Source organism: Pistacia vera, unplaced genomic scaffold, assembly GCF_008641045.1.
Source record: "Pistacia vera cultivar Batoury unplaced genomic scaffold, PisVer_v2 Contig240, whole genome shotgun sequence".
NCBI lineage: Eukaryota > Viridiplantae > Streptophyta > Magnoliopsida > Sapindales > Anacardiaceae > Pistacia > Pistacia vera.
Window position 1 is genome coordinate 781,242 of NW_022196047.1, and position 27,989 is coordinate 809,230.

Sequence of the window (27,989 nt, forward strand, 5' to 3'; positions counted from 1 at the left end):
TCTAATTTTGTATCTTTCTTTTTCTTTTATCTTTATTGAGATATTGTTAACTAAAAGCAGTAGCAGTTATAGTATAATAATAAAACACTTTTAAAAAAAAATTATGTTACCATTGTTTAAAAACTATTTATAAAATAATTACTATTATCAATAGATGACAATTTTTCAAATAAAAAAAGAAAGAAGATGTACATTTAATTTAAATATAAATTTCCTCTGTCAAGTTCTGTGTTGTTTTATGTACGTATCATTTACCAATTCAACTCTTCATTTACACATTAAAACCACATAAAACAACATATTACTTGATATAAAAAATTAATATATCATAATGACATATTATTTGGAATAGAAAATTTAATATCATTTGGAAAGTTTATTATTATTCAATTTCAAAACACACAACAATTGGACAAATTTTTAGTTACATATGGATAAAACAATAAATCTATAAGAGTAAAATTAAGTTTAATTTATAAATAAAATAATCAAAATCTAGAAAAAAAAAAAAAAATTAAAACAACCAATACAAATTAAAAAAAAAAAGGGTCAAAAGTAAAAAACATCAAAATTTTTAATAAACTAAAAATTTTTCATTTAAATTTATAAAACTTTTAAAATTTGTGATAAAGGCTCTTTCAAAGTTCATCAAATAACCTTCCCTAAAATTTCATAAATTTGTCAAAACCATTCCGTGCAAACATTCACCAACGAAAAATTGAACTAATGCAATCTCTGCATTTTAACCAAATAGTAGAAGACGTCAACTAATTATCGTAACTTGTAGGGCATTTCACTGAACGAAAACCCAAAATCTTATGACTTAACTTTCTAACAAGAACAACAGGATAAATAAAAACCCCTCAAACTTCATATGAAACAAGAACAATCTGTATAACAATATTCGGGAAAATCAAGAGAGAAAATTACACAAATAGCCGTGAAATTCATAGCTTGGATTTAAGATCACTTGACATATTACTAATATCACATAGTTTATTCAATAGATTTTCATGAACATTATGCCTACAGTCGTATATTTAGCTGACAGATTACAGTTCAACACATAAATGAGTGTAACAATTGCAACTAACTTGAATGTAATGACGATGCTAGTGTACAATAGACAGGGCCTTGGAGTTCTTGGGCTATGTCTATGTATATTATATAAACCTTAAAATTTTTATTTGGTATACAAAATATATCATTGGTCGGAAATTTACTTGTAAAGATTCGCTATTTCCTCCTTATATAGGGTTACAGCTCTGTCCCTTCGAATTTTCATGGTTGGGGTCATCAAACCATTATCAATCTGCAATCAAGGGGTATAATAAAGCTAAAGTCAGATCAAGTTCAAATGAAAGTCATGATTGTACTGCTAGGCTGAAAATTTTACCGTAAAAGGCTCCTCCACGACAAGGAGTGGTCCGATCTGAAATGAACACTTAGCAGTCCTGCATAAAAGAGAATTACCATAGATAATGATATACCAAGCGAGGCTATAATATGTTACTAATTTTCCCAATTTCAGAAAACCTTTCAAGAATTTCTGTAATTCATTTATATTCCTATCAAAAGATATCAAAATGAAGCTGAAAAATGAATACAAACAATGGAATAGATAAAGTAAACATAGCTATCCTAACACTTGAAAGCAGAAATTAGAACAAGTCATATTCATGCAAACAAAACAGAGAAAATGACACATCTATCACCATATAAATTCTTTCCAGAAACTAAAGGAATAAGTCAAGTTGAGTATTACCACTTCCTAACTTCTTCATATAACAAACTGGTGACCTTTTCCTTACTAAGCTCACTAGCATTAGCATCTATGATGGACAACTTTTTTGCTGTAATAAGCACCTCTTCTTTGTTTGGAACAATGATAGCTCCAAGGCGGCGTTGATCCTATAGATGAAAGATGTCGATTGATAAAAATTAAAAACAACTCAAAAGTGGAAACCACAGATGATTAAGAAACGATATGCAGAAGCTGCAAAAATATAAATGAAAGATATGAAGAAAAACCTGGCCAATGACAACAATCTGCTGAATAAGGCTACTCCTCAAGGCAGCTTCTTCGAGCTCTAATGGTTCAACATTTTCACCTAATTTCTCCCAAAGGAACTTTTTTAGTCAATGCAAATCTTAACAAAAGGAGAGCTAAAAATTTCAAAATATTAAATATAAGAACAAAAAATTGCAAGCTACTTTGCAAAAGTGAACCAAACAAACCAAATCAAATGACCCAAAATGTACAAATTATCAAAATAAACGAGCATGCAATGCGACTATGTCAACAGCACTACACAAGTGGGCAAAAAAGGACTTTTTTTTTTTTCCAATCGAAGTGAAATTGTCCTTGTTTAATTTATTCCTCTGAAAAGAAAATATTATTCAGCAGTACGTATATAAAAAATAGCTTAATCATGACAAAGAAAAAATTAAAAGTGAAAAATTGATATACACTCTAGCAAGTACTTGACACAGAAAATTAGTATGAAAACTCCATAACCAACAGAGTTAGATTCTGACTGACTGAAGCTGTTAAACAAGTGTCAATCATCCATAACAGAAGCTAAGGGGATTCAAATACGTGTGAGTTTCTAAAAATCATAAAATGTTTAATCCTTATAGATTATATGTTTGATATGGGAGCACATCCCACGAAAGTGATGTGTAGATATGACTGCTATGTTAAACTGCACAAAAGGTATAACTGAATCTGTTATCAGTTAGGTACTGTTTCAATGGAAATACATTTATGAAAACATGAAATAAGAATATCTATCTATCTATCTATCTAATTAAATGTCATGCAAGAGAACCTTCAAACTTAGGTATACCTGTTGAAAGAACTATAGTGTCCTTAGCACGTCCTTCAAGAACCACCACACCTCCACAACGATGACTTCGCCCTCTTGTGTGATGAGGAGCAATCCAACCTATATCACCAGTATTTAGCCAGCCATCCTCATCTACGATTTGCTTCGTAGCCAATGTATTCTAATCCAACATTAACACAAAATCATCACATAAGCATGATACATGAGAAAATTATGACAACTTGACAAGTTGTTACACCAATTTATAAACAAACTACAGGGAAAACAGGTAGAATATTAACGATTTCAAAATTTCTGTTGACATTTTAGAAGATTAAATAAGTTGCAACTCTGAGTCTGCAACTTCTTAAGATAACAAGTTAACAACACTCTTCAGCTCAACTACATATGTATAGTCTACAGTACAGTAAACCAGACATACTTTACTCCAAACAATGTTGCAGCCAAGATTTCTTAAGAATAGTCAGAAGAGCTTTAATCAAGAGAATATTCAGAGTTCCATTTAAATGCTGAACTCTACCTCCTTGATAACCATTTATGATTTAAAATATTTACTAAATAACTGCCACAATTCCTAGACTACATTAATCACTGCTCTATTCCAAACAAGATTGACTTTTAACTTGACTAGTTGGCATAATAAATTAAAAACAAAACTCTTTTTTGTTCATTGACTTAACTTTTTGACTCCATATTTACTAACAAAATCCTTTTCCATGCAGTTTCAATGCTTACATTAGAAAGTATAAAGTAAATACTTCTAAAATGAATAAACATTTTGGTATGCACAAAGAAATTAGAGACAGTTTATGTTATGGTAGGAAAAATATATATGAAACAATCTCTATTCCTTTAAATGATGATGATAGTGAAATTCTTGTACTAAATGAATTGCATTTCACAAACTCTATTTTAACTACTTAACCCCAAGACCGTGGATCCAGTAGAGTAGCATGAAATATACGCACACAATTCAATTGCTATAAAGCTTGGAGGAAATGCATTTTTATAATGATACTATTTGGCAAAGAATACCTTGTAGTAACCTTTCATCACTTGTGGACCCTTAGCTTTTACAATGCCCTTTGAACCAGGTGGAAGAACTTCACCAGTTTCAGAATCAACAATTTTGAATTCTGTGTCTCTAATTGGATGACCAACTGAGCCAAGAACCTTCAAGGTTAAATTTGTGACATTGTCATACTATGTACCACTCCATCTTGGTGCAGATATTAAAGAAACCAGAAGAACAAAAGATGAATGAAACTAGATTACATCAAGACCAAAGCAAAAGCAAAGGTCAAAGGTTCATTTAAAAAATGGTAGGATAATCTTTACTAGCGAAAATTAATGTCTTAACTAGAATAGGGCTTCTGTTTCTAAATAAACTAAGACATTTAAAATACAAAAAAAATTTGGGCTAAATATTTATGGTAGATGTAAAACAACACAAAAGTTGATGCTTCTTCGTAGAAATACGACTGTTCACTTTTCACAGGATCTTAAATGAAAAATAGTTGGCCTTTACTTAGAGATAAGCTTTCTAAGATATGAGAAATTAATAAATTGGTCTACAGCAGCTTCAGGAACCAATAGTTTTTCTGTTACAAACGTTCTTTTGTAAAAAGGATAAATAATCAAATTATATGAAAGTTTGTGTGCGATTTATTTGCAATCAAATACACCAACTCTTGGTGCAAGTGAAAAACAAGGTTAAAACTTTTAACATAAAATAGATGACTTACATTACAACTAACTCGTCGAGCAGCAATAACGGGGGATGACTCTGTTAAACCATATCCATTCTGCACAATCACACCAATTGCCTGCAAGTATATAAAACAACTTTTAGAGGAAACCAAACAAAAGCTTGTATTCCATTAGCTAAGAATTCGCATCTAACCTCAAAAAACTGGTCAATGTGCATTGGCAAACTACCACCCCCACTTATACCAGCCTGTAGAGAGCAAAGATCAATGGATAAGCATTACAAAACTTCCATGGTATAGTCAATAAAATAAAGAGAAACCTGGGATTCACAAAGAGTAGGAAAATTGGAGCCTCATAGCTACCCCACAGATAAGGAAAAAAAATTTATAAATTAGGCCAGTTAAAACAGTCATGACAAATTTCCTAGAAGTTCACCTAATTAAGAAAAAAGAAAGAGTTGATTCCATATTGTTGTAGGCACTTAGGTTAGGTAACCCGGAATAAGGTGACTATGAAACAACTCCAAAAAAGAGCATAGGGTGATTGACTAGCCAAAAAATTTAAGGGTCAATAACACAAAATACAAAAGTATAAGGAGAAAAAAATAACAAATAATTCATTAATGGAAAAAAAAACCTTGGATATCCCAATAGCTGAATGGATTTTTTTATAGACAAGCCTTTTCGCCATCATATGCAATGGCCACAATATTGCAGAAATAATTCTTGCCCACAACCAGTCGATCATTGAAATAAGAGGTGAAGGTTGTTCTGGATTCCTGCTCAAGCACAGTCCCTAACAAAATCAAAATCAATCAGAGCAACAAATTAAGGGTAAATCTGTGTCAGTTATATAAAAGAAAAAAATAGTATAGAATTAGTTTTACATGGTTTGATTCAGGGGAAAAGAATAATATTTATTCAGATGTTTTAAGAAGCAGGCAGTCATGGAAATTTAAAATATACATCTAGTATATGGACTATCAACAGATTGGTCCAGGCTTCCTTGGTGACAGTGTGGTGGATTCTAGTTCTATTGGCTGCTAGAATAAACTTTTTGATACTGACAAAAACCTTTATAAATTATTGATCTTCCCTGAGGACAAGGCAGAATTATCATCAATGTACCACATTCAGCTAATAGACTAGTAAGAGACTTCACACACCACATAACCCCAGAATAAAAAGTCTAGTGCATTTCCATGAGTTCTGTAACGTTAAACAGTATAGGAGATTTCCTTTATTTTTATTTGCCACAGTTTCTGTTGATGAGAAGGAGCTTTAAACCACAAAGATTATCATTAGGTAGGAAATTAGCATCTATTATCCATTTATCTTATATTTCATGTTCAAAGATTTATATAATTGAATTAAAAGGGTAATCAGTCCTTGAAAAATTTAGTGACATCCAGATGAAAAAAAGTTTAAGGACAAGATAATGCTGAGTGTCAAACCTCATATATTCTCTTCAACCCCATATATGCCAAACTGATCTTTATAAGTGTTAGTGCAACAATTCTTTGGGCAGTGGAGCTTGTAGAAAGCTGCTTTTGAATCCCACTGCAAAATGAATAGGAAAAGCTTAAAGGAAACCATTCGAAAACATAAAAGTCAACCAATAAAAATAGGTCAAGTAGTTCAAGCAACAAGCCAAGCAGAGAATACAGAAGTGCATAAAAATCATTTAAGTATTAAATTTCAGACTTCCAACTACATTTGATAGAGTATTCTTGGATAGAAGACAGGAAATATGGTTATGGATCTCAACTTTGCATTAAATAAAAAGATGAGTGGATAAAATTCAAACCAGGCACCAAAAAGAATCATAAAACCAAGGAAGGGAAAACCAATTTTCACCAACAGTAGATCATCCCTTGAACCAAAACCCAAAAAACATAACATCAACCCAAAACCGCTTATCAATTGAGATGCGTAAAGAAAAAACAAGAGTCTTGAAATTCCTCAGCAATTGAAGCCCAAATGGAAACAAAAAGGCATACTGCATGCCCAACTCACTATTGTTATCTTCTCTCTTTTACCAAAAATGCAACTGCTTTCTAGTCTAATCACCAAAGAGTAGTTGAAACAATGCATGTCCAAAGAGTTTTAACTTTCTTTCCTCTCCTAAATGGAACAACATTCTCCATAAGGAGTGTATCCAAGAACTCTGAATAGCTCAAAACATCTTAGTTTTTCTACAAGCTCTTGCCCATTATTTTGCAGCCACAACAGTGTAGGAAAGTAACAACACTTGTTTTCTTTCCCCAAAATACTAATACCAGACGCCTATTTAGTACTCCTACTTTCATAATAATTTTCTCAAAAGATGCTGACAAACACAATATCATATCTTGGAAATTCAAAGTCAAATTCTTACAGAACATTCTTTTTAAAACAAATTTGTAAAATAATACCTAGTAGACCCTTAAGATCCGCATTGGTTACTGTTTAGTTTCAAGCCACATAAAAAATGTTTTCCTTCTACCATGAATTTGTTGGATTTGTGACATCCCAAGTACATATAGGCAGTAAAGGAATGAAATCCACCAATACTATGAGATTGTTCCACTCTCTGTTACATAATTTGGCTGCCAATCACTTTCTTTCGTTAAAAATTAACCAAATTTTCATGGAAGGCCTCTGTCTACATTATAGTATTAGTGTGTGTAACTTGTGTCCTCCTTCATATCATGAATTAAACTCTTAAGCATCAGTATTTGTGCCAAATAATTTCAAAGACTAATGACTGATTGCAAGTTAAAATAATGTAGTACACACAATGCAGTGTCTTGAAAATATTATATCGACATGTATCTGGAAAAATTCAATGTAAGGGTTTGAACTCGTTTAAAGGTCTATGCAAGAGTTTACTCTTGGTGTGACCTTTTGCAGATTTCATCTGTAAAGATATTAGTTTCAAGGATGCAAAAGTCTTAAAGAATGTATGGTGAAAAGGTATCGAGCAATATGGGATATCCACAATTTTAACAGATATACAAAACTCGAAATTAAATTACATAAATTTAGAGAATCTATTTGATTGGTCTTCTAATCAATTGATCTTGCAAAAATAACTAAATCCCACATGAAGGAATTTTTCTTTTTTTTTTTTTTTTAAAAAAAAAAAACCACTTATACCAGCCTGTAGAGAGCAAAGATCAATGGATAAGCATTACAAAACTTCCATGCTATAGTCAATAAAATAAAGGGAAACCTGGGATTCACAAAGAGTAGGAAAATTGGAGCCTCATAGCTACCCCACAGATAAGGAAAAAAATTTTATAAATTAGGCCAGTTAAAACAGTCATGACAAATTTCCTAGAAGTTCACCTAATTAAGTAAAAAGAAAGAGTAAATTCCATATTGTTGTAGGCACTTAGGTTAGGTAACCCGGAATAAGGTGACTATGAAACAACTCCAAAAAAGAGCATAGGGTGATTGACTAGCCAAAAAATTTAAGGGTCAATAACACAAAATACAAAAGTATAAGGAGAAAAAAATAACAAATAATTCATTAATGGAAAAAAAAACCTTGGATATCCCAATAGCTGAATGGATTTTTTTATAGACAAGCCTTTTCGCCATCATATGCAATGGCCACAATATTGCAGAAATAATTCTTGCCCACAACCAGTCGATCATTGAAATAAGAGGTGAAGGTTGTTCTGGATTCCTGCTCAAGCACAGTCCCTAACAAAATCAAAATCAATCAGAGCAACAAATTAAGGGTAAATCTGTGTCAGTTATATAAAAGAAAAAAATAGTATAGAATTAGTTTTACATGGTTTGATTCAGGGGAAAAGAATAATATTTATTCAGATGTTTTAAGAAGCAGGCAGTCATGGAAATTTAAAATATACATCTAGTATATGGACTATCAACAGATTGGTCCAGGCTTCCTTGGTGACAGTGTGGTGGATTCTAGTTCTATTGGCTGCTAGAATAAACTTTTTGATACTGACAAAAACCTTTATAAATTATTGATCTTCCCTGAGGACAAGGCAGAATTATCATCAATGTACCACATTCAGCTAATAGACTAGTAAGAGACTTCACACACCACATAACCCCAGAATAAAAAGTCTAGTGCATGTCCATGAGTTCTGTAACGTTAAACAGTATAGGAGATTTCCTTTATTTTTATTTGCCACAGTTTCTGTTGATGAGAAGGAGCTTTAAACCACAAAGATTATCATTAGGTAGGAAATTAGCATCTATTATCCATTTATCTTGTATTTCATGTTCAAAGATTTATATAATTGAATTAAAAGGGTAATCAGTCCTTGAAAAATTTAGTGACATCCAGATGAAAAAAGGTTTAAGGACAAGATAATGCTGAGTGTCAAACCTCATATATTCTCTTCAACCCCATATATGCCAAACTGATCTTTATAAGTGTTAGCGCAACAATTCTTTGGGCAGTGGAGCTTGTAGAAAGCTGCTTTTGAATCCCACTGCAAAATGAATAGGAAAAGCTTAAAGGAAACCATTCGAAAACATAAAAGTCAACCAATAAAAATAGGTCAAGTAGTTCAAGCAACAAGCCAAGCAGAGAATACAGAAGTGCATAAAAATCATTTAAGTATTAAATTTCAGACTTCCAACTACATTTGATAGAGTATTCTTGGATAGAAGACAGGAAATATGGTTATGGATCTCAACTTTGCATTAAATAAAAAGATGAGTGGATAAAATTCAAACCAGGCACCAAAAAGAATCATAAAACCAAGGAAGGGAAAACCAATTTTCACCAACAGTAGATCATCCCTTGAACCAAAACCCAAAAAACATAACATCAACCCAAAACCGCTTATCAATTGAGATGCGTAAAGAAAAAACAAGAGTCTTGAAATTCCTCAGCAATTGAAGCCCAAATGGAAACAAAAAGGCATACTGCATGCCCAACTCACTATTGTTATCTTCTCTCTTTTACCAAAAATGCAACTGCTTTCTAGTCTAATCACCAAAGAGTAGTTGAAACAATGCATGTCCAAAGAGTTTTAACTTTCTTTCCTCTCCTAAATGGAACAACATTCTCCATAAGGAGTGTATCCAAGAACTCTGAATAGCTCAAAACATCTTAGTTTTTCTACAAGCTCTTGCCCATTATTTTGCAGCCACAACAGTGTAGGAAAGTAACAACACTTGTTTTCTTTCCCCAAAATACTAATACCAGACGCCTATTTAGTACTCCTACTTTCATAATAATTTTCTCAAAAGATGCTGACAAACACAATATCATATCTTGAAAATTCAAAGTCAAATTCTTACAGAACATTCTTTTTAAAACAAATTTGTAAAATAATACCTAGTAGACCCTTAAGATCCGCATTGGTTACTGTTTAGTTTCAAGCCACATAAAAAATGTTTTCCTTCTACCATGAATTTGTTGGATTTGTGACATCCCAAGTACATATAGGCAGTAAAGGAATGAAATCCACCAATACTATGAGATTGTTCCACTCTCTGTTACATAATTTGGCTGCCAATCACTTTCTTTTGTTAAAAATCAACCAAATTTTCATGGAAGGCCTCTGTCTACATTATAGTATTAGTGTGTGTAACTTGTGTCCTCCTTCATATCATGAATTAAACTCTTAAGCATCAGTATTTGTGCCAAATAATTTCAAAGACTAATGAGTGATTGCAAGTTAAAATAATGTAGTACACACAATGCAGTGTCTTGAAAATATTATATCGACATGTATCTGGAAAAATTCAATGTAAGGGTTTGAACTCGTTTAAAGGTCTATGCAAGAGTTTACTCTTGGTGTGACCTTTTGCAGATTTCATCTGTAAAGAAATTAGTTTCAAGGATGCAAAAGTCTTAAAGAATGTATGGTGAAAAGGTATCGAGCAATATGGGATATCCACAATTTTAACAGATATACAAAACTCGAAATTAAATTACATAAATTTAGAGAATCTATTTGATTGGTCTTCTAATCAATTGACCTTGCAAAAATAACTAAATCCCACATGAAGGAATTTTTCTTTTTTTTTTTTTTTTCACTAAAAGTTCCTTGATTGAAGTTGACACGGTACAGAATGTACTTGTTTAAACATCATTATTTTACAGTAAACAAAACCATAATGTTCTTATACGGGTGATTAATTTGAGGTTGACATAAAACTGAGAAAAGGACGTACCTGTAGAGCGTCTCATATACTAAAGGAACAGAAATCAGGTAATGTGGTTGGTAACGTTGCAAATCTTCCTACCAATAACAGAAATAAATGCAGTTGAAGAATATTGGCATAAACTTCAGGATGGCAAGAAAAAAAAAAAATATGAGACAAAAAAAATCATGTTCAGTCAATCGCATTTAAGATGTTTTCAGATTGTTGAAACACCTTTCAAGGTATTAAAAAATCCTCAAAACACCACAAAGAGAAGAATATTACCTTCAAATTCCTCACACTTGTGTACATCTGCTCAACTCCAAGTGTGAATATGAAATACTCACAAGCTCGCTCATATGCATGCCATGGAGGAAGCAAGCTTAGAAATCTGTCCCCAGCCTCAGCAGGCACAACATCCCATAAGGTTCTAACCTGGAACAAAATCAACAGAGAAAATGTCATACTAAAGTAATGACTAGGACAAGTATAAGACCACATGTACCAAGTCCCTACCAGAGAAGATACAAACTATAAGAAAACAATGTTCTTAATGTCAACCTCATGGCTCCATGCAGGCAATAAAAAGAAACTTAATATGCAGCTATCTCAGTAAATGATCATTTTCTTACAGATACAAGTACCAGTAGAAGTGATAAAATGATACAGCAAAAATGAATTATTCTCCACTGAGTATCAGCAATTAACCAGTGATAAAATTATTAAAAAGTTAAAGAGGCAAATATTGAAATAATTTGCCTTTTTCCCTTTGGTTCAAAGGTTCTGTAACTGTGATAACTCAATACAGTTGACCTTATTTCTAACAATTTAAAATTTTTCTTTCAAGAAGGCCGCCAGAATTGTTTTAGGAGTCACTGCAGGACCCATTATTAAAAATCAGATAGGACATATGCTAAAAAGGCTTTGCCGTTATCAATTGCAAGATATATCATAATTTCCAACATGTCAAACAATTGAATGTCCTAAAAGTGACTGTGAATGTGCCCCAATGATTTAATTACAATATGATATATCTCAACCCCATGGCTAGGTAGTGCCAAATTCTTTTCAAAGAAGAAGCTCCTATCCCCGGATTAACAAATTCTAGAATGAAACAAACTTGCTTACAAATCACATATTTTTGGTTTTTCAAAAGATCCTTTCAATATTCTAGTATTTGGCGGCCTAGTTAGAATACTTTTTTTGAAACAACCTACATAAACTTTATTAATTAAGGTATAATAAAAATTAGCAAGAACTAATCCATGGCTCCCCAGCAGGTTATAGTCATATAAAAATAAAAAAATAAAACAGAAGAAAAAAATACAAAGTTATGATAAGTTACTGAGTGCACTCTCTAATTGTTGTTAAAATTTAAGAACCTTTAGAATAAGCATTGATCTATTTACCTCACGGTAGCTGTATTCTACATTTGGTTTGCCACATTCTCAAATTTATTGGTTAAGTTTAAGTAAGTCATAACCCATAGGCAGTAATATTTAATAGCAGTAACTGAGTTTACATCTTGGTTTTTATTTGCTCAGCAGAAAATGAGAAGGAATTACTAAATGCAGCTAGTGCCAGATTAATGCTACAGAAAAATATAGAGAAAAATCAAACACTTCAACCTGGTGCAAGAGATTCTTATGTGTTAGCATAACGCCTTTTGGATTACCAGTCGTTCCACTTGTGTACACAAGCGTTGCAACATCATCAGAACTGATGGTTTCATAAATGTAGTGTTGCCCTGCAATCACATCAATTAGTTGAAACGCCACATACCACCTGTTGGACTGAAATCAATTTAGGAACAAAATTGAAGTTCTTAATAGAAAAAGAAAATAAACATTCTATTGCTATAGAAAAGGCTAAGGTTTCGTGAAGAGGTGGTTTTTTGGCTGTATTTTGGGTTTTATGGCCAGTGAGGAATAAAAAAACTTTTGAAGAAACTAATGAAAATGAGGAAAGGGATAGAATTCGATTTTATGCTTCTTTATGGTCTTCAATTTCAAAAAAGTTTTAGGATACTTCTTTTTTTCTTCATTTTAAGAGATTGGAATTTTGTAGTGGCTAGTTTATGCCTTTTCTGTGTTTTTCTGTTTTGTTTTGCTTTCAACGATGGACTATTAGTGCCCCATTTTTGTATATTTTCTTATTAATAATATACTTAAGTTCTATCCACAAAAAAAAAAAAAAAAACCAGATAACAACAAAGAGTTTGTAAGAAGAGGCTCAAGACTAGTCATTAGACTCTAAGATGTTACTCATAGAAGCAAACTTAATTCTCACCATATAACATGAGAGGTTTAACAAAAATGATTCTAGCCTTTGATGCAAAAACCAAGCATGATTGAAGAACTATTAACCTTTTCAGAAGCCAAAATGTCAGAAGAAGGAATCATTTGTTCCAATAGGTGGCCCTAGTAATGGATTTTAAATTATTATATTTTATGTATTTTATTTGTCAGGTAAAGAATAGCAGTACAGTAGATATTCATGTCAATTTGAATTCCTGTTGGCTTTCATCAATGGATGTGATTCAATATTCTCTAGCGACAGCTTTCAGGTTTGGGGTCTCTAAAATTGCTGTGATTCTTCAAGGAGGACAAGCATGTTATTGAGAAAGTTTGAGCTATTTTTTGAGGAAAGCTATTGGATTTATCCATCATTCTTTATGCTTCTATATCCTTTGTTTAGCTTTGCATGCAACTAAACTTCGCTGAGTTTACAGCTTAACTTAGCGAAACTCATTTAAATTCAGATAAGCTCCACAAATCCAAGACTTAACCCTCCCACCTTTGCTGAATCAAAACTTCCCAAATAAACATAACCATCTTTACATCCCCTAACTCCAATCACCAAAAGTAGCATTGATATGCTAAAACCAAAACAGTTTTTGAGCATCACCTTCTCCATATTGACGCACAATGTGGTTTGAGTCAAAGTGATGCAGGAAGCTTATGACAAAGCAGAGCTAGAACTCAGACAGTTAGACGAGAATTATGAAAGTCATGTATGCATACACCATTAGTCAGCATTACTTCAGATCTTTTCATTTGGTTGTAGATGAATTCATAATAGTCCCTCATGTGAACATCCTTCTTCTTACTCCAGAGCAGCTACACAAAGGCATAGCTCACATAAACTGGAGATATATGAGATGCAATATAAGAGATGCAAGGCATTGCACCACTGGTCAGGTTTGAGAACTCACTCCTGCTTTCAGCTATTAAGGGCTAGGCTTCCTAATTTTTGTGTATTAAAGATTACAGTATCGAAGTTCTAAGAGAATTAAGGTTCCTCTTCAATTAAAATTTTCTCGTATAAAAGACTTAGGTTTCTCGTTGCACCATAAACATTTATCTAACTGTAATTTGTGAACTACTTGTTGACAGAAATCAGAAAGGAGAAAAGAAAGAGGGGAAATATAAAAGTAAGGCAAAGAAAATTGGGACAAAGGCTCTCTTCTTTAGAGGTCAAACCCCAATGCAACAGAACCATAATCAACAAATGAAGTAAAAATCTAAACAACTTTGACAAGTTAAACCCTAAGATATATAAGACTAAAGTTATCCTACATGCATGCTTGTGTCCCACATTAACTTATCCACTAAGGACCAAATTCTGGTTTCAATAAAACTAACTAATAGGACTTTGGTTTGCCTAGAGCTTATAAGCTTTACACCATCCAAAACTGTAAAACCGGATACTTTTAAAGCTGGTCAAATCTTTACGGCTACTGAATCGATATAAGAATATGTGGCTAGAAAGCTTCAGTTCAGAAATTCCAGGTTGCTTGCACTAAAGTTCATCTGATGAAAGAAAGAAGCTGGGAGGTCTGATCTGTTTGCAACAGTGACAAATAGATGAAGAGACTTTAGAGAAAACTTGAGAAGAGCAACAAAGAAAAAAAAAAAATGGAAAACCAAGGCAGCCCACCTAGGGTTCTGAGATTCACATATTTCCAACTCTTATTAACTATAAAAAGAACCAGCTCATAGTTTTATATAGGAAATAAGGAAACGATAATACAAAAACAAACCTTCGTCTATCAATTTCAACAAACACCCAACCAACTCTGCAATAAATACCCTACTGCCACCAGCTTCAAAACATGTTTATTTTGATTTGACAGTAATTATACATCTCAATAGGTACGTTTTAATTCAAAATGCTGATGACTATGCACTGCCCACTTCCTATGACAATTTACAACCCATTTTTGTTTGCAATAATGTCAATAAGAATTTAAATCATTGGCTCAAGTAATGTTATTATAAGAAGTATGCTATATTAAACTAAGTATTCTGATCAGTCAACTTACTTGCATTATGAGAATCGGACAGAGTTCTACGGTTCTCATGCCCCAATTCTATAATCTCCTCGTAACTTAAAACAGGTAATCCGTTAACAATATCAGTTGCCACAGATGATTTCTTTCCCCAAAGTAGAATTACAAATCTCATAGATGCCTTGGAGCAGAATGTTTCTGCGATCCTATTGTAAAATTCAGGATTATCCACAGCAAGTGCAACACTGGTAATGACAACATAAAATCAGCACTTTTTAATTACATTAACAATGAAAAGAGACAGAATATACCAAAAAAAAAAAAATCACTTAAATACCAACAGTAATACCGCAAAACTAGTAAAATATTCTGAGCAAAGCACATGAAAACCTATTCTGCATATATATATAGATCCTGAAGGTTAAAACGATCTCAAGAACCCTCCAAATATAATCACTTGGGGGCTATCAATTACCTACCTAATGATGAAAGAATCATTACTTCACCAAAACACTATCTTTTGCAAACTATTAGATGCATAAAGAAGATTGGAAGATATTTTTATTTAATATGTATATACCATAAATGAATTATCCATAGACAACAAATTTCAGTAATGTATGCAATTAGAATAAGTCTATACTTACAAAGAAGTCTACAAAGAAGCTTACAAAGTGAAGGAAAAACGGAAAAAGAGAAAGAGAGAGAGAGAGAGAAATGATGAAGATAAAGGGTGGAGGTTAACTTTGTATGCCTCCTTTGTAGGCTTCTTTGTAAGACTAGCACTGCTGATGCAATTATGAGAATCTCATGAGATTTCAACTTTTGATCAAGTGCATGATCATATCCAGATGAACAAATGAATTTAACAAGCCTGGTACACGATAATTTTGGAAAATCAAGATAAATTTTACAAAAAGTTAAAAGGATCGCCAGCATAAAATTTGATCATTATAGAAGATGCATAAAATTTGATTCTCGATGACTATGGGTGTGTTTGCTTTATTATTTTGAGTAGTAGTTTGAAAAAGTTGAGTTGGGTTATTATTACGAGGATAAGATTTGAATTTGAAAATGTGTTTGGTAAGATTATTTTTTAATCCCCTACATTTGTTAATTTAGATAAACACCCTCTACAATATAAATTTTAAAATAGACAAAAATACCCCTACCCACCCATTAAATGTCGGTGGCCGGCCACCACAGTTGGAGGGTGGCCGAAAGTCGTCAGAATGGCGCGCGAAGTCGGTTGGGGGTGTTTAGTTAAATTAACAAACTTAGGGGGTTAAAGAAATTTAAATATTTTGAGTTGAATAGAATATGATTGAATTTTGAGAACCATGATTATTAGTATCCTACGATACAATTCGATAGGGGTCGCCAATGATACGTATCAGAGAATGTATCTTAAACCTTTTGATACATTGATATATATCCTACGATACGACTTTATTAATTTGGGCTGAAGGCCCAAAAAAAATTTCGGGTCAGATCCAAGTCACCCAACCCGATTCACTAAAACCCGTCTCAGATTTACCCATTTTGCATGGAGAAATAAAGAGGAAAATGTGTTGCCCATTTTGCATGATAATAATAACACAAGTGGAGATATAGATATTGACACTGATCTTGAAAATTATATGAATGGTTGAGAGGAAATGATATAGATTATTAATTTTGTGATTAATTTTGATTATTTAAAATTATAATTTAAAGTCAATAATATTATAAAATTCATTAATTAATCTTGGGGATGATATTAATTTTTAGAATTTTTTATTATTTTTTAAAAGATGTATCCTACGATATGATACAATACGCGATACACGATTCAAAAAATTAGGTTTTTGATATACGATACGATATACGATTTAACAACCATAAGTGAAACAAACATGTATTTTAAATAGAATGCAATAAGAATAGGGAAACAAACACAACCTATACCATTCCTATTATTAAGTTATCACTAAACCTAAAACCTTAAGCTAATATTTCTGGAGCCAACATTAGTATTTTAAATCTAACTATGCCAATCACATCATCAAAAACAGCACAAGACAACAACAAAGACATCACAATCAGAACCTATAATAATTTAACTAATCACAAAGACCAATTGGTCAACTTAGCTTGAATCATGTCAAGTTACTACTCAACCCAAAAGCAAAAGCTAATAGGCAAGACTCCAACAACTAAAATTTCAATAACAACTGTCTAGCAACTTTCAGACAAATTGTATATGAACTCCTTATGCTTAAAAGGAAGTTTAAAGTGAAAAATCATACTTAAAGGTGTCATAATCCATAAAAGTAAGATAAGCAGCAAATCAATACCCTGGTAGATAGCCCATATTGTACATATACTACATATAAAATGCATTGCAGCGTTGTATTTGCAGAAAAGAAATCAAATTTTCCTGAAGAAGTCAAGCTTAAGTGTAGAAAACAGACATTTACTTAAATAAGCAAAAGACTGAAAGAAAACTTATCCTGAACCTTTCAGAGTGACTGTATATTTGCAATAGCTCTTCAACGGAGGACCTTGACCCCCTTACAACATTTATTGCTCCTGTTGCCATCATACCTAGGGAAAAATAACACAAATATAAGTTCAAATTTTCTGAAACTCAAGCGCCAATAAGGTTCTAACAAATAAATATCCATACATACCTACCCACAAGGTATCAATGTAAACAAACAAACAATTTTCAAGTTTATTGCCCACAGGCATAATAACTTAATGCTCATCATCACATCCTCCAAAAGCTATCAACGCAGATTTCTAACTGCATATCCTTACCCTGGCACATGGAGGATAGAAGGATTGCCCATAAAATCATAGTAGATGGTTACCCTGTATATTATATTAATGTCTATTGACTTTATAGCTAAAATGGAAAATTTACATAAGGTGAGGGTAATTAGAGTCCAGTTTCCAAGTAAACTTTCCACATTTTGTGATCAAACAAAAAAATGAGAACATTGTACTCTTTCACAAATGGAATGAGGACTTTAGAAAAAAAGATATTGGTAAAATATCTATTTATTAGCTTGAATGATGTGGAATATTGCACTGTCAGAAAAGGAACCCACAATAAGCTTCAGGCAAACTAGAAATATTGAATAAGGAAATAATATTCTTTCGAATGACTTAAGGCATACAAAACAGTTAAGAGAGAGCTATAAAAAATTTATACAACTCCAGGTTTCAAAACTCCTGTAAAGCACACTGTTATAGAAAAATGGAGTCCAACTTGGAATTTCAACATCTATATTCTCAAGAATGAGGTATGTTTATCATTTATAAGATGAGAATTTAAGCATTTTGGCTCAATATACATGAAGCAACCTGAGAATGGTATGAAGAGAGAGAAAGCTTGGTCATTTGCAGATTGGGACTGCAGAAACATTTCTCTCTCTATTCTGACATTCATCAAGTCTGGCATAGACAAAAGCAACACTTCACTTGCTCAACTTAAAAAGAATTACCTTTTTCCTTATTTAGTTATACAATAAAGGAAAAGTTATGCGTTAGAAAAAACTAACACCGCAACCAAAATAATCCAGGAAAGGAATTTATAGGTCATTCTCTAGATATTCATTGCTCAGGTCTCAAAGTTCTAAGATACAGTGGTAGAAGAAGCATCAACGATAAAAGGTGTTTACTTTTCCAATATTTCCTAAAATTTCTTAATTTATGTATCCAATTTCAACTGAGAAAAAGGGACTAATTAGGCAAGTATATTAAACTGTTGCCTACCTTGATCTGCAACTAACCAGCGGTATGAGTTATCAGCAAAGAGTGATAGCTTCTCTTCAGGCTTTACTCCAAGAACTCTAAGACCTTCAGCAAAGTCCAAAATTTCCTGCTCCAACTGTTATAACAAAGAAACAAGAGTTGAAAAGAAATTTGAAAATATAATAAAAACTGTTTTTCTCTTCAAAATGCAAAAAATCCAAATTTAAATAATTCAAATATTTGTTAAATAAATTATTAACTTTCAACCATCCTACAACTCTTGATAAGTTTGGTCCATTTACAAAATCTCAGATAGATATCATATTCATCTAGCATGGCATCATCTTCAAAATAAAAGATAAGCTAAAAAGTTCTTTATACCAATGCGTTAAAGAATGCAATTAAAAAACTAATTGAAGAACTCAACTCTTGTAATTGTGTTACTCTCTATATTTCACTTATGTCAACAGTACAACCTAACTCAAATATATACACACACTCAAAAATTACAAATATACCCTTTACACTATATATATACATAGTTTCCAACACTCCCCCTCAAGTTGGAGCATATATATCTGTCATGTCCAGCTTGTTACAAATATAGGTTAGCCTTTTACCAACTAGAGACTTCGTGAAGATGTCAGCTAGTTGTTCCCCTGTTCTAACATGATTAGTAGCAATTAACTTTTGTTTAAGTTTCTCTCGTACAAAGTGACAATCCACTTCTATATGCTTAGTCCTCTCATGAAAGATTGGATTGTTTGCTATATGTATGGTTGCTTGGTTGTCACACCACAAGTCCATAGTCCCTGGGTCACCAAACCCAATTTCTCTAAGAAGATGTCTTGTCCATATGAGCTCACACGTAACTTGTGCCATAGCCCGATACTCAGACTCTGCGCTTGACCTAGCTACAACCAGTTGCTTCTTACTTTTCCAAGAAATAAGATTTCCTCTAACAAAAACACAAAACCCAGTCACAGACCGTCTATCCACAGAGGATCCTGCCCAATCAGCATTTGAAAAACCTTCTACCTTATTATGACCATGATCACTATAAAGAATCCCACGTCCAGGGGCTCCTTTTAGATACTTCTAAATATGGAGGACCGCATCCCAATGAGATTTCCTAAGAGATGACATAAACTGACTCACCACACTCACTGAAAAAGCAATATCTGGACAGGTTACTGTAAGGTAGTTTAACTTTCCAACTATCCGTCTGTACCTCTCTTTATCACCAAACATTTCTCCATCCTCAGCATTCAATCTCACATTAGAAACCATAGGAGTGTCACAAGGCTTAGCCTCACTTAGACCCATTTCGGTCAACACATCTAACACATACTTGCATTGAGAGAGAAAAATCCCTTTCTTACTCCAAGAAACCTCAACTCCGAGAAAATACCTTAAAGTACCTAATTCTTTTGTGTGAAATTTGGAAGCCAAACAATTTTTCAAACTTTGAATGCCAACATCATCACTGCCAGTGATTACAATGTCATCAACATAAACAACCAAAAGAATGATGCCAGAACTAGATTGCTTAAAAAAGACAGAGTGATCATAAGCACTCCTGTGTAAACCAGACTGAGTCACCACTTCGCTAAACCTCCCAAACCACGCCCGTGGAGAATGCTTTAAGCCATATAAAGATTTCCTCAGTTTGCATACCTTTCTTGACTCCCTCTGAGCAACAAACCCCGGAGGTTGCTCCATGTAAACCTCTTCAAGAAGGTCAACATGTAAAAAGACATTTTTTACATCAAGTTGGTGAAGAGGCCAACAATATGAAGCTGCAAGAGAGATGAATAGTCAGACAAAGGTCATTTTAGCCACTGGGGAGAATGCCTCAGAATAATCAATACCATACGTCTGGGCATAACCTTTAGCAACCAACCGAGCTTTCAACCGAGCCACAGTCCCATCGGGATTAGCCTTCACTGTGAAAACCCATTTGCACCCAATAGCCTTTTTATTTTCGGGCAACCCCATTAGAACCCATGTATCATTATGTTCTAGAGCCAACATCTTTTCTTCCATAGCCCTTCGCTACCCATCATAAGCAATTGCTTCAAACACAAAGTTCAGGAAAGGTATGCAAACTGAGGAAATCTTTATATGGCTTAAAGCAATCTCCACGGGTGTGGTTTGGGAGGTTTAGCGAAGTGGTGACTCAATCTGGTTTACATAGGAGTGGTTTCAAAAAAGGAAACATCAGCTGAGATAAGGTACTTACCTAGGACAGGAAAAAAACAGCGATAACCCTTCTGATATCGGGAATAACCCATGAATATGCACTTGAGGGATCTAGGTTCAAATTTGGATGCATGAGGTCTAACATCTTGAACAAAGCACGTGCACCCAAACACTTTAGAAGGAAGAGAGAATAAAGGCTGTGATGGAAAAGGGATGGAGAACGGGATTTGACCACCCAAAACAAAAGAAGGCATGTGATTGATCAAGTGACATGCTATAGAGATAGCATCTGCCCAAAATTCTGTAGAGACTCTCATGTGAAAAAGGAGAGTACGAGCGACTTCTAATAAATGACGATTTTTGTATTCAACAACTCCATTTTGCTGAGGTGTATAAACACATGATGACTGATGAATAATACCTCTAGTAGACAGAAAAGAAGAGAAGGGAGCAGAAAAGTATTCTTTGGCATTATCACTTCTGAGAATTTTAATAGATGAAGTAAATTGATTTTGTATTTCAGCATAAAAGGTACAAAATATGGAGAATAGTTCAGAACGATTTTTAATAAAGTACAACCAAGTTACACGTGAAAAATCGTCCACAAAAATAACAAAATATCGATATCCAAACTTAGACAACACAGGGCAAGGACCCCAAACATCAGAGTGTATAACATCAAAAGAGGCTGTGGCTCTTTTGTTTATCCTAGGGCTATAGGACACTCTATGGTGTTTTCCAAACTGACACGCCTCACACTCAAGGTGTGACACTGACCCTACATTAGGACACAGCCTTTTCAAAATGGGAAGGGGAGGATGACCAAGGCAACCATGTAGTATGTGTAGAGATGAATCACTGGTACACGCAACAAGTTGAGAGACAGGAGTGGAGACATCATCGAGCATATACAGGCCACCTGATACACGGCCCCTACCAATAATCCGCCTCGTCCCAAGATCCTGAAATATACAATGAGTAGGAAAAAAGTAAACACCACAATTGAATGCATTAGTAATTTGACTAACTGATAAAAGATTAAAGGGAAAATGAGGAAGGCACAAGACAAAGGAAAGAGACATAGATTTGTTGAGATGGGCAGTACCACATCCAATAGTAGGTGCAGTAGACCCGTTAGCTAAGGTAACCGAAGACAAATTGGAAGAAGGTGTAAATTAGGAGAGAATACATGTATCGCCTGTCATATGGTGGGTAGCACCAGAATCAATGACCCAATTACTACTAAAAGTGGACAAACAGGTTGTATGATTACCTAACTGGGTTAAAGTAGTGGTAGTCGATGGGATGGAGGACTGGGAGCAAGAATTCTGAGTGAGACGAGCATATTCTGCTGTAGAGATAGTAACCTGTGATGGGGTGGGTCAGAGACCATCTTGAGTTACAACATGAGCAAACTTCTGAGTGTCTTGCATATTCAAGGGCTTGCCATAGAGCTTCCAACAATTTTTCTTTACGTGACCCTCAGCACCACAGTGAAAGCAAGTACGAGAGCCATTACCACGATTGTTCTTAGGATCACGACTTGTCCCTTTGTTACCTTTGCTATCACTAGACTTCGTGCTAGCTAGGGCCGCATGATCAACATTAGGATCCTTAAGGGTTTCTTTGTCCTTAGACACTCCTCGATCTTCCCCCTTACTAACTTTGAGAAGGCGAGCAAAGACATCCGTAAGAGAGGGAAGTATCTCACCGATAAGAAGTTGTGTACGAGCTATCTCATATTCCGGTCTCAACCCAGCCAGAAAACATTGCACTACCAATTGTTCTTCTTGTGCTTGCATCATTTTCATGTCAGTAGGGACAGGAAACATAGCCCTTTTTTCTTTAAAGGCTTGTTTTATCTCTGTATAATGTTCGAGCAATGTCTTCTCTTGCATATTTGCTCGATAGATCTTCAATAACAATTCGTGGGCATGAGACAAGTCTTGTTTACCAGCATATAAGAACTCTAGATACTCCCATAACTCCTTGACTGTATCACAGTGACCAATCACATCATCCACGGACGAATCAAGAGTGTTCTGAATCTAATTGAAGAGCTTATCATCTTCCATGAGCCATCTTTTTCGAGTTTTATTATCATTTTCTATTTCCTCAGGTGGATCCTCGATTAAATGGTCTCCCATATCAATGCTAGACACATATCGTCGGATAATCCGCTTCCATTGAATATAATTCCTTTTTCCTAATAATTTTCGATCAGTAATTTTGGTGGAGGAAGTGACAATTTCAGTCACCATCTTCTTACCATCCTTTGCCATACTGTCCAGCAAAGAACTTTTAACTCCACAAATTCACAACAATCTCAACACCTAACAACCCAAGCAAACACAATAACTCAAACAACCAAGATTCACAACAACTCTGGTATCACATTTTCCAACTCCAAGCCAACACAAAGCATTCCCATTTTGACTAAAAACTGCACCAAACCAACAATCAGAGAAGAGAGAAATGATTTACTGCACCAAACCAACAACAGAGATGAGAGATTTACTGCACCAAACCAACAATCAGAGAAGAGAGAAATCTGAACAGAATCAGCCCTCGCCAAAAAAAAAAGAGAAACAAGGTCGCCGGAGATAACAGAGGTCTCCGGAGAGATCAAGAACAACGAAAAACAGAGTCAGACGTCGCCGGAAAACAGAAACAGAGGTCAGACGTCGCCGAAAAACAAAGGGAAGAGGTCAGACATCACCGGAAAACAGAGGGAAGAGGTCAGACGTCGCCGAAAAACAGAGGGAAGGGGTCAGACGTCGCCGGAAAACACAAGGAAGAGGTCAGACGTCGCCGAAAAACACAGGGAAGAGGTCAGACGTCGCCGGAAAACACAGGGAAGAGGTCAGACGTCATCGGAAAACAGAAACACGCAAATGGGTTTAGGGTTTACCCGTCCAGAGCTCTGATACCATGTTACTCTCTATATTTCACTTATGTCAACAGTACAACCTAACTCAAATATATACACACACTCAATAATTACAAATATACCCTTTACACTATATATATACATAGTTTCCAACAAATTGCAAGCAGAAACTTAAATTCTTATGTACATTTAAGATGGTATTGATCTTTTCTACTACAGTGTAGACCTCAGTCAGTTCACCAAAACATTTACAGGATCTTACTGCATAAATATCAATGGGTTAAAGAATGCAATTAAAATCAACTTATATTTTTAGTGATAACTAACTGAGGAACTCAACTCTTCTAAATGCAAGCAGAAACATAAACTCGTATGTACATTTAAGATGGTATTGATCTTTTCTCCTACAGTGTAGATCTCAATCAGATCGGCAAACCATTTACAGGATCTTATTGCATAAATATCAAAGTAGTTTAGCATCACCTTCCGACAAAATAAGCTAAGGAAATATCCTCAACATCAATAAATTAAAGAGTTCAGTTATACACAAGTACAGATCAGTAACAAACAACTACCTTTTTTATGATGACTAACCAAACAAATCAACTATACTAATTGCGGGAAAAAACCTTTTAATTTATGTCGAACCTGTGGTGGCAGCAAATTCACACAGTTGACTATCGAAGAATTATCAATACCAGTAACCATCTTCACCATAGATTTTAAGGGTATCTAGAATCAATTGATACTTCAGAAGACCTATGTTCCACAAGTTAATACTTGTTATTATTTTTCAGTAATATAGAGACAATGTGGCATTCTTGACTTTATGCATTAAGAATATTTGGTTCATCTTATCTATTAAAACAGAATTCTCATATGCGGAAAAGAAAATAGTTATTATGCTATTTTTTCTCTTGCTTCTTTAATTTTCCTTTGATTCTTACTCCCTCATTTTTGTTCTTGAAAGCCCTAATGAGAACAAGTAACCTTGTACTCAATAAACCAACTCCATCTCAGGGAAGAAAAAACCAAGATAAACTGAAAAGACATATTCCAATGAAACAAAGTCAGTGACAGGAAAGTACTGAACTGTTAATGTCAGCATCCATAGAATGCTTATATCAGCCACAGAAACAAATTTTGCAAAAAAGAGGAGAGGTATGTACAATTCTTTCAATAGATTATATTTAGAATTTTTAGAATCCACTATCAATTCTTCAGCAATTTCTGAGAATTTCCTAGCAATTTAAAGGGATTTCAGGACTTCAATTCCCTTCCCCCTCCCCCCCTTCCCAAAACACACCCAAAGAAAAAAGGAAAAACACAAAAAAATAAATAAATAAATAAAAAATAACTGATTTTGTTTTGTTCCTAAGGTTCACACGCACAATGCAACTGCCAGTGGCTCTTGCTAATCTTGTGTGAAAATTTTCAAAATCTCAGTTAATCTAATTCATGGAAGTGGACTACATGAAACTAATGGAAAGAAATCGAAGAAGAGAACAAAGAAGAAAATACAGATGAACACTTGTGCAAACTCTTCAAAATTCATGGTTATTTGTTCACTTTCACAAATGCTCTGCTATAGTGCTCCAGGCCACTACCAGCATTGAAATAGTCAGGATTCCCTTCGTGGCAACAGAAATACATCCTTTCCTCTTCACACTACATGAAAAAAACTAAGCGCTAAATTACCAAACTAGACATCATTCATTGTATTCCCAGACGAGTGAAATTAATGAGCCACATAGTCCATATGCATTGGCACAATGCTAAGATTATGTCCACTCTTTCTCCATCTCTCCCACATGCTACCTCCAACTAACACATCTTTAAGAATTCAGCCCAATCTTACAGTCCAACCAACAAAAAGAGAGAGAAAGAAAACGAGACCTTTCTAATGTTACTTACCAAGGACGCCTAGAGAAGGATCCAAAACTATATCCCATCAAACCTTATAAGAAGATTTCAGAGCAAAAATCTTATTCCTATCCAGTTTACAAACATATTATATTTTCACTGTGCCATGTCTTGCAGTATATGTAAGAGTCCCTACAAATTGTTCACGTCTTTAACCATCGACCTTGAAAAGACATCTTATAGTCTAATCCATATATTACCCTCCACCCAAAGTCAAACTCATAAGAGAGAATAAGTGATTGATCTGCAGCTCCTACCAAGGGCTGTACTGGTAAGGAAAGGATGAAGTACTGGAAGTTGTCACTCTAACTTTGTTAGCACAGTGATAGCTAAATCTAGAAAACAACCACATGAAGGCATTTCTCCATACCATGATCATACTGAAATGTACAGAGCTTCACTCCTATCTTCAAATAAAAGCAATGAATATCATCCTCCGTTATACACTTCCACAAACTAACATCAGAGAAACTTCTGATTTCACTTTAGTTCATCTACCCTCCCTGATTCATACTTGGCATGAACAAACTCCTCCATACAATATATTACTCTATAGCCTAGCCTGCAGCCGCTTGACCAGTAAAAACTAGTAAAACTCCCCCAATTTCCTGACTCCTTGCCTCCCACTACAGACAGAGAGAAAACCTCTCCTCTAAATGAACAAGTTGAAACCCGTTACATTCTCCATGCTCTTTTTTTAAGAAATCCATTTGAATTTTCCACCTTTAAGCGACTAGGAATTGAAGTTTCTCAAACTTAATAGAATAGTAACATCAATAAATTACATAAATATAAAGTATTATCACCCAAAGCACAAAAAGAGTAGCTAATATCAGCCTAAAGAGAAATATGCAGAGTAGAAGGTGCCATCATTACTCTAAGCTCGCATCTGCTTTGCAAGAAATTGTGCTTAAAACTGAGCAGGAGACATCTGTTTAAGACATATCTGTGCTCTATAGCTTCTATGTGTATCAAGCATGAAACAGATAAAATGCCTGAAGAAAATCTAATTTAGCAAAAGGGAGATTTGTAGGAAAGCAAAACTAACCTGTTTATAAGTTATACTTGAAGGCGGATCATGGTATGGATCCACAAGCGCTACCCGGTCACCATACTTTTCCGCAGAATATCTCCAAATATCAGGAACTGCTTGCCAATCATCAGAAGCCGATGCACCATTACTTGACAGCAATCCCTTCTCTAAAAGAGGTGAGCACCTTCTTATCTGCCTTGCCTCTATCTACAACAAAAAATAATAGACATGGATGGATATTACGACTTCTAATGATATCAGTGAAACTTAAACAAATTGATGGTCAAGAATTTCAGCAAAACTGATCAATGAAATGAACAACTTGAGAATTCGTGAAAGCAACTGAAAGTCAGGTAAAGATAAGATTTGAATATGTTCTGTGCATATGCATCATTAGGCTATAAAATTTGGAATTAAAAAAAAAAAACACTCTGGAAAATGAGGAATTGATGGATTAACATATATAAACTGGAAAATACTCTTCTTTTTTTTTTTTTTTTTTTTTTTTTTTTTTTTTAATCAAAGCGGTATTTATATCATTATGGAACTTTGGCCAAATCAAAGCTCTTACAAAGTAATCATAGCTTTATAAACAGTGGAAAATTCAGTAACTGGATGGATAAAACAGCAACCTAAGAAGACAAAACATCATAAACTAAAAACATCAAAGACAATGCTGACACTTACACATATCGCTAAGAAGTTATGACCTAGTTCTAAACCTAAATTAATCTTGCAAAATCTCATTTGAAGTAAATTCAAAATCATAAACTATAAACAGCAAAAAGATTCATTGGATTACCTTAGATTCACAGTAAACTCGAAACGGACGAGTCGGCAAAACATGAATTCTGTTACCAAAACAATGTCTCGGAAAGATTGTTGAAGGCTTGAATTTGAAATTGGAGCAAGAGAATAGAAGGTTAAAGGCATGGCGATGATCTGAAGAGCACAAAACCAGAGTTGAACTAAAACAGACGCTCGCCATTAAATTCAAAGAGTAAGAAGATTCAACTAAACAAACACAAATACATAAATGAATATAAAATAGTGTATAATTTCTGTGAAGGGCGATGGTAGCAAGAAAGAAAGACGCAAAAAGTGGTGGTGTTTTCACTCTGTCAGAAATCAGAAAATGGGATCTCCGAGTTTGTTAATAATATGCCAACTTGGTCAACCAATGATCCAATGGCCGTTTGGTGTCTTTAAAAGGGGGAAGAAGCTAACTTCA

At 34.1% G+C, this 27,989-nt stretch overlaps 1 protein-coding gene across 1 annotated transcript; it reads right to left on the reverse strand.

The window, feature by feature from the left end:
* Positions 1-995: 995 nt before the first annotated feature.
* Positions 996-27,984, reverse strand: LOC116131730 (probable acyl-activating enzyme 16, chloroplastic). The gene is made up of 18 exons (XM_031417394.1): positions 27,561-27,984; positions 26,774-26,965; positions 18,732-18,846; positions 17,468-17,555; positions 15,003-15,214; positions 12,307-12,425; positions 10,964-11,113; positions 10,709-10,776; positions 8,907-9,012; positions 8,090-8,248; positions 4,753-4,806; positions 4,595-4,675; positions 3,885-4,022; positions 2,850-3,009; positions 2,032-2,111; positions 1,766-1,911; positions 1,397-1,454; positions 996-1,312 (listed from the first exon to the last, which is right to left on the reverse strand). Exons 1-18 carry the CDS (start codon positions 27,744-27,746, stop codon positions 1,220-1,222), a joined length of 2,205 nt encoding a protein of 734 aa, XP_031273254.1. The 5' UTR covers positions 27,747-27,984; the 3' UTR covers positions 996-1,219.
* Positions 27,985-27,989: the final 5 nt, after the last annotated feature.

Coding starts and splice junctions, on each gene's coding strand:
- LOC116131730 (XM_031417394.1), bottom strand. CDS start 27,746: ATGGCGAGCGTCTGTTTTAGTTCAACTCTGGTTTTGTGCTCTTCAGAT. Junction 11,114..12,306: donor ATAAGAATCTCTTGCACCAG/GTTGAAGTGTTT, acceptor ATTTTGTTCCAG/GTTAGAACCTTATGGGATGT. Junction 1,455..1,765: donor TATGAAGAAGTTAGGAAGTG/GTAATACTCAAC, acceptor TCTTTTATGCAG/GACTGCTAAGTGTTCATTTC.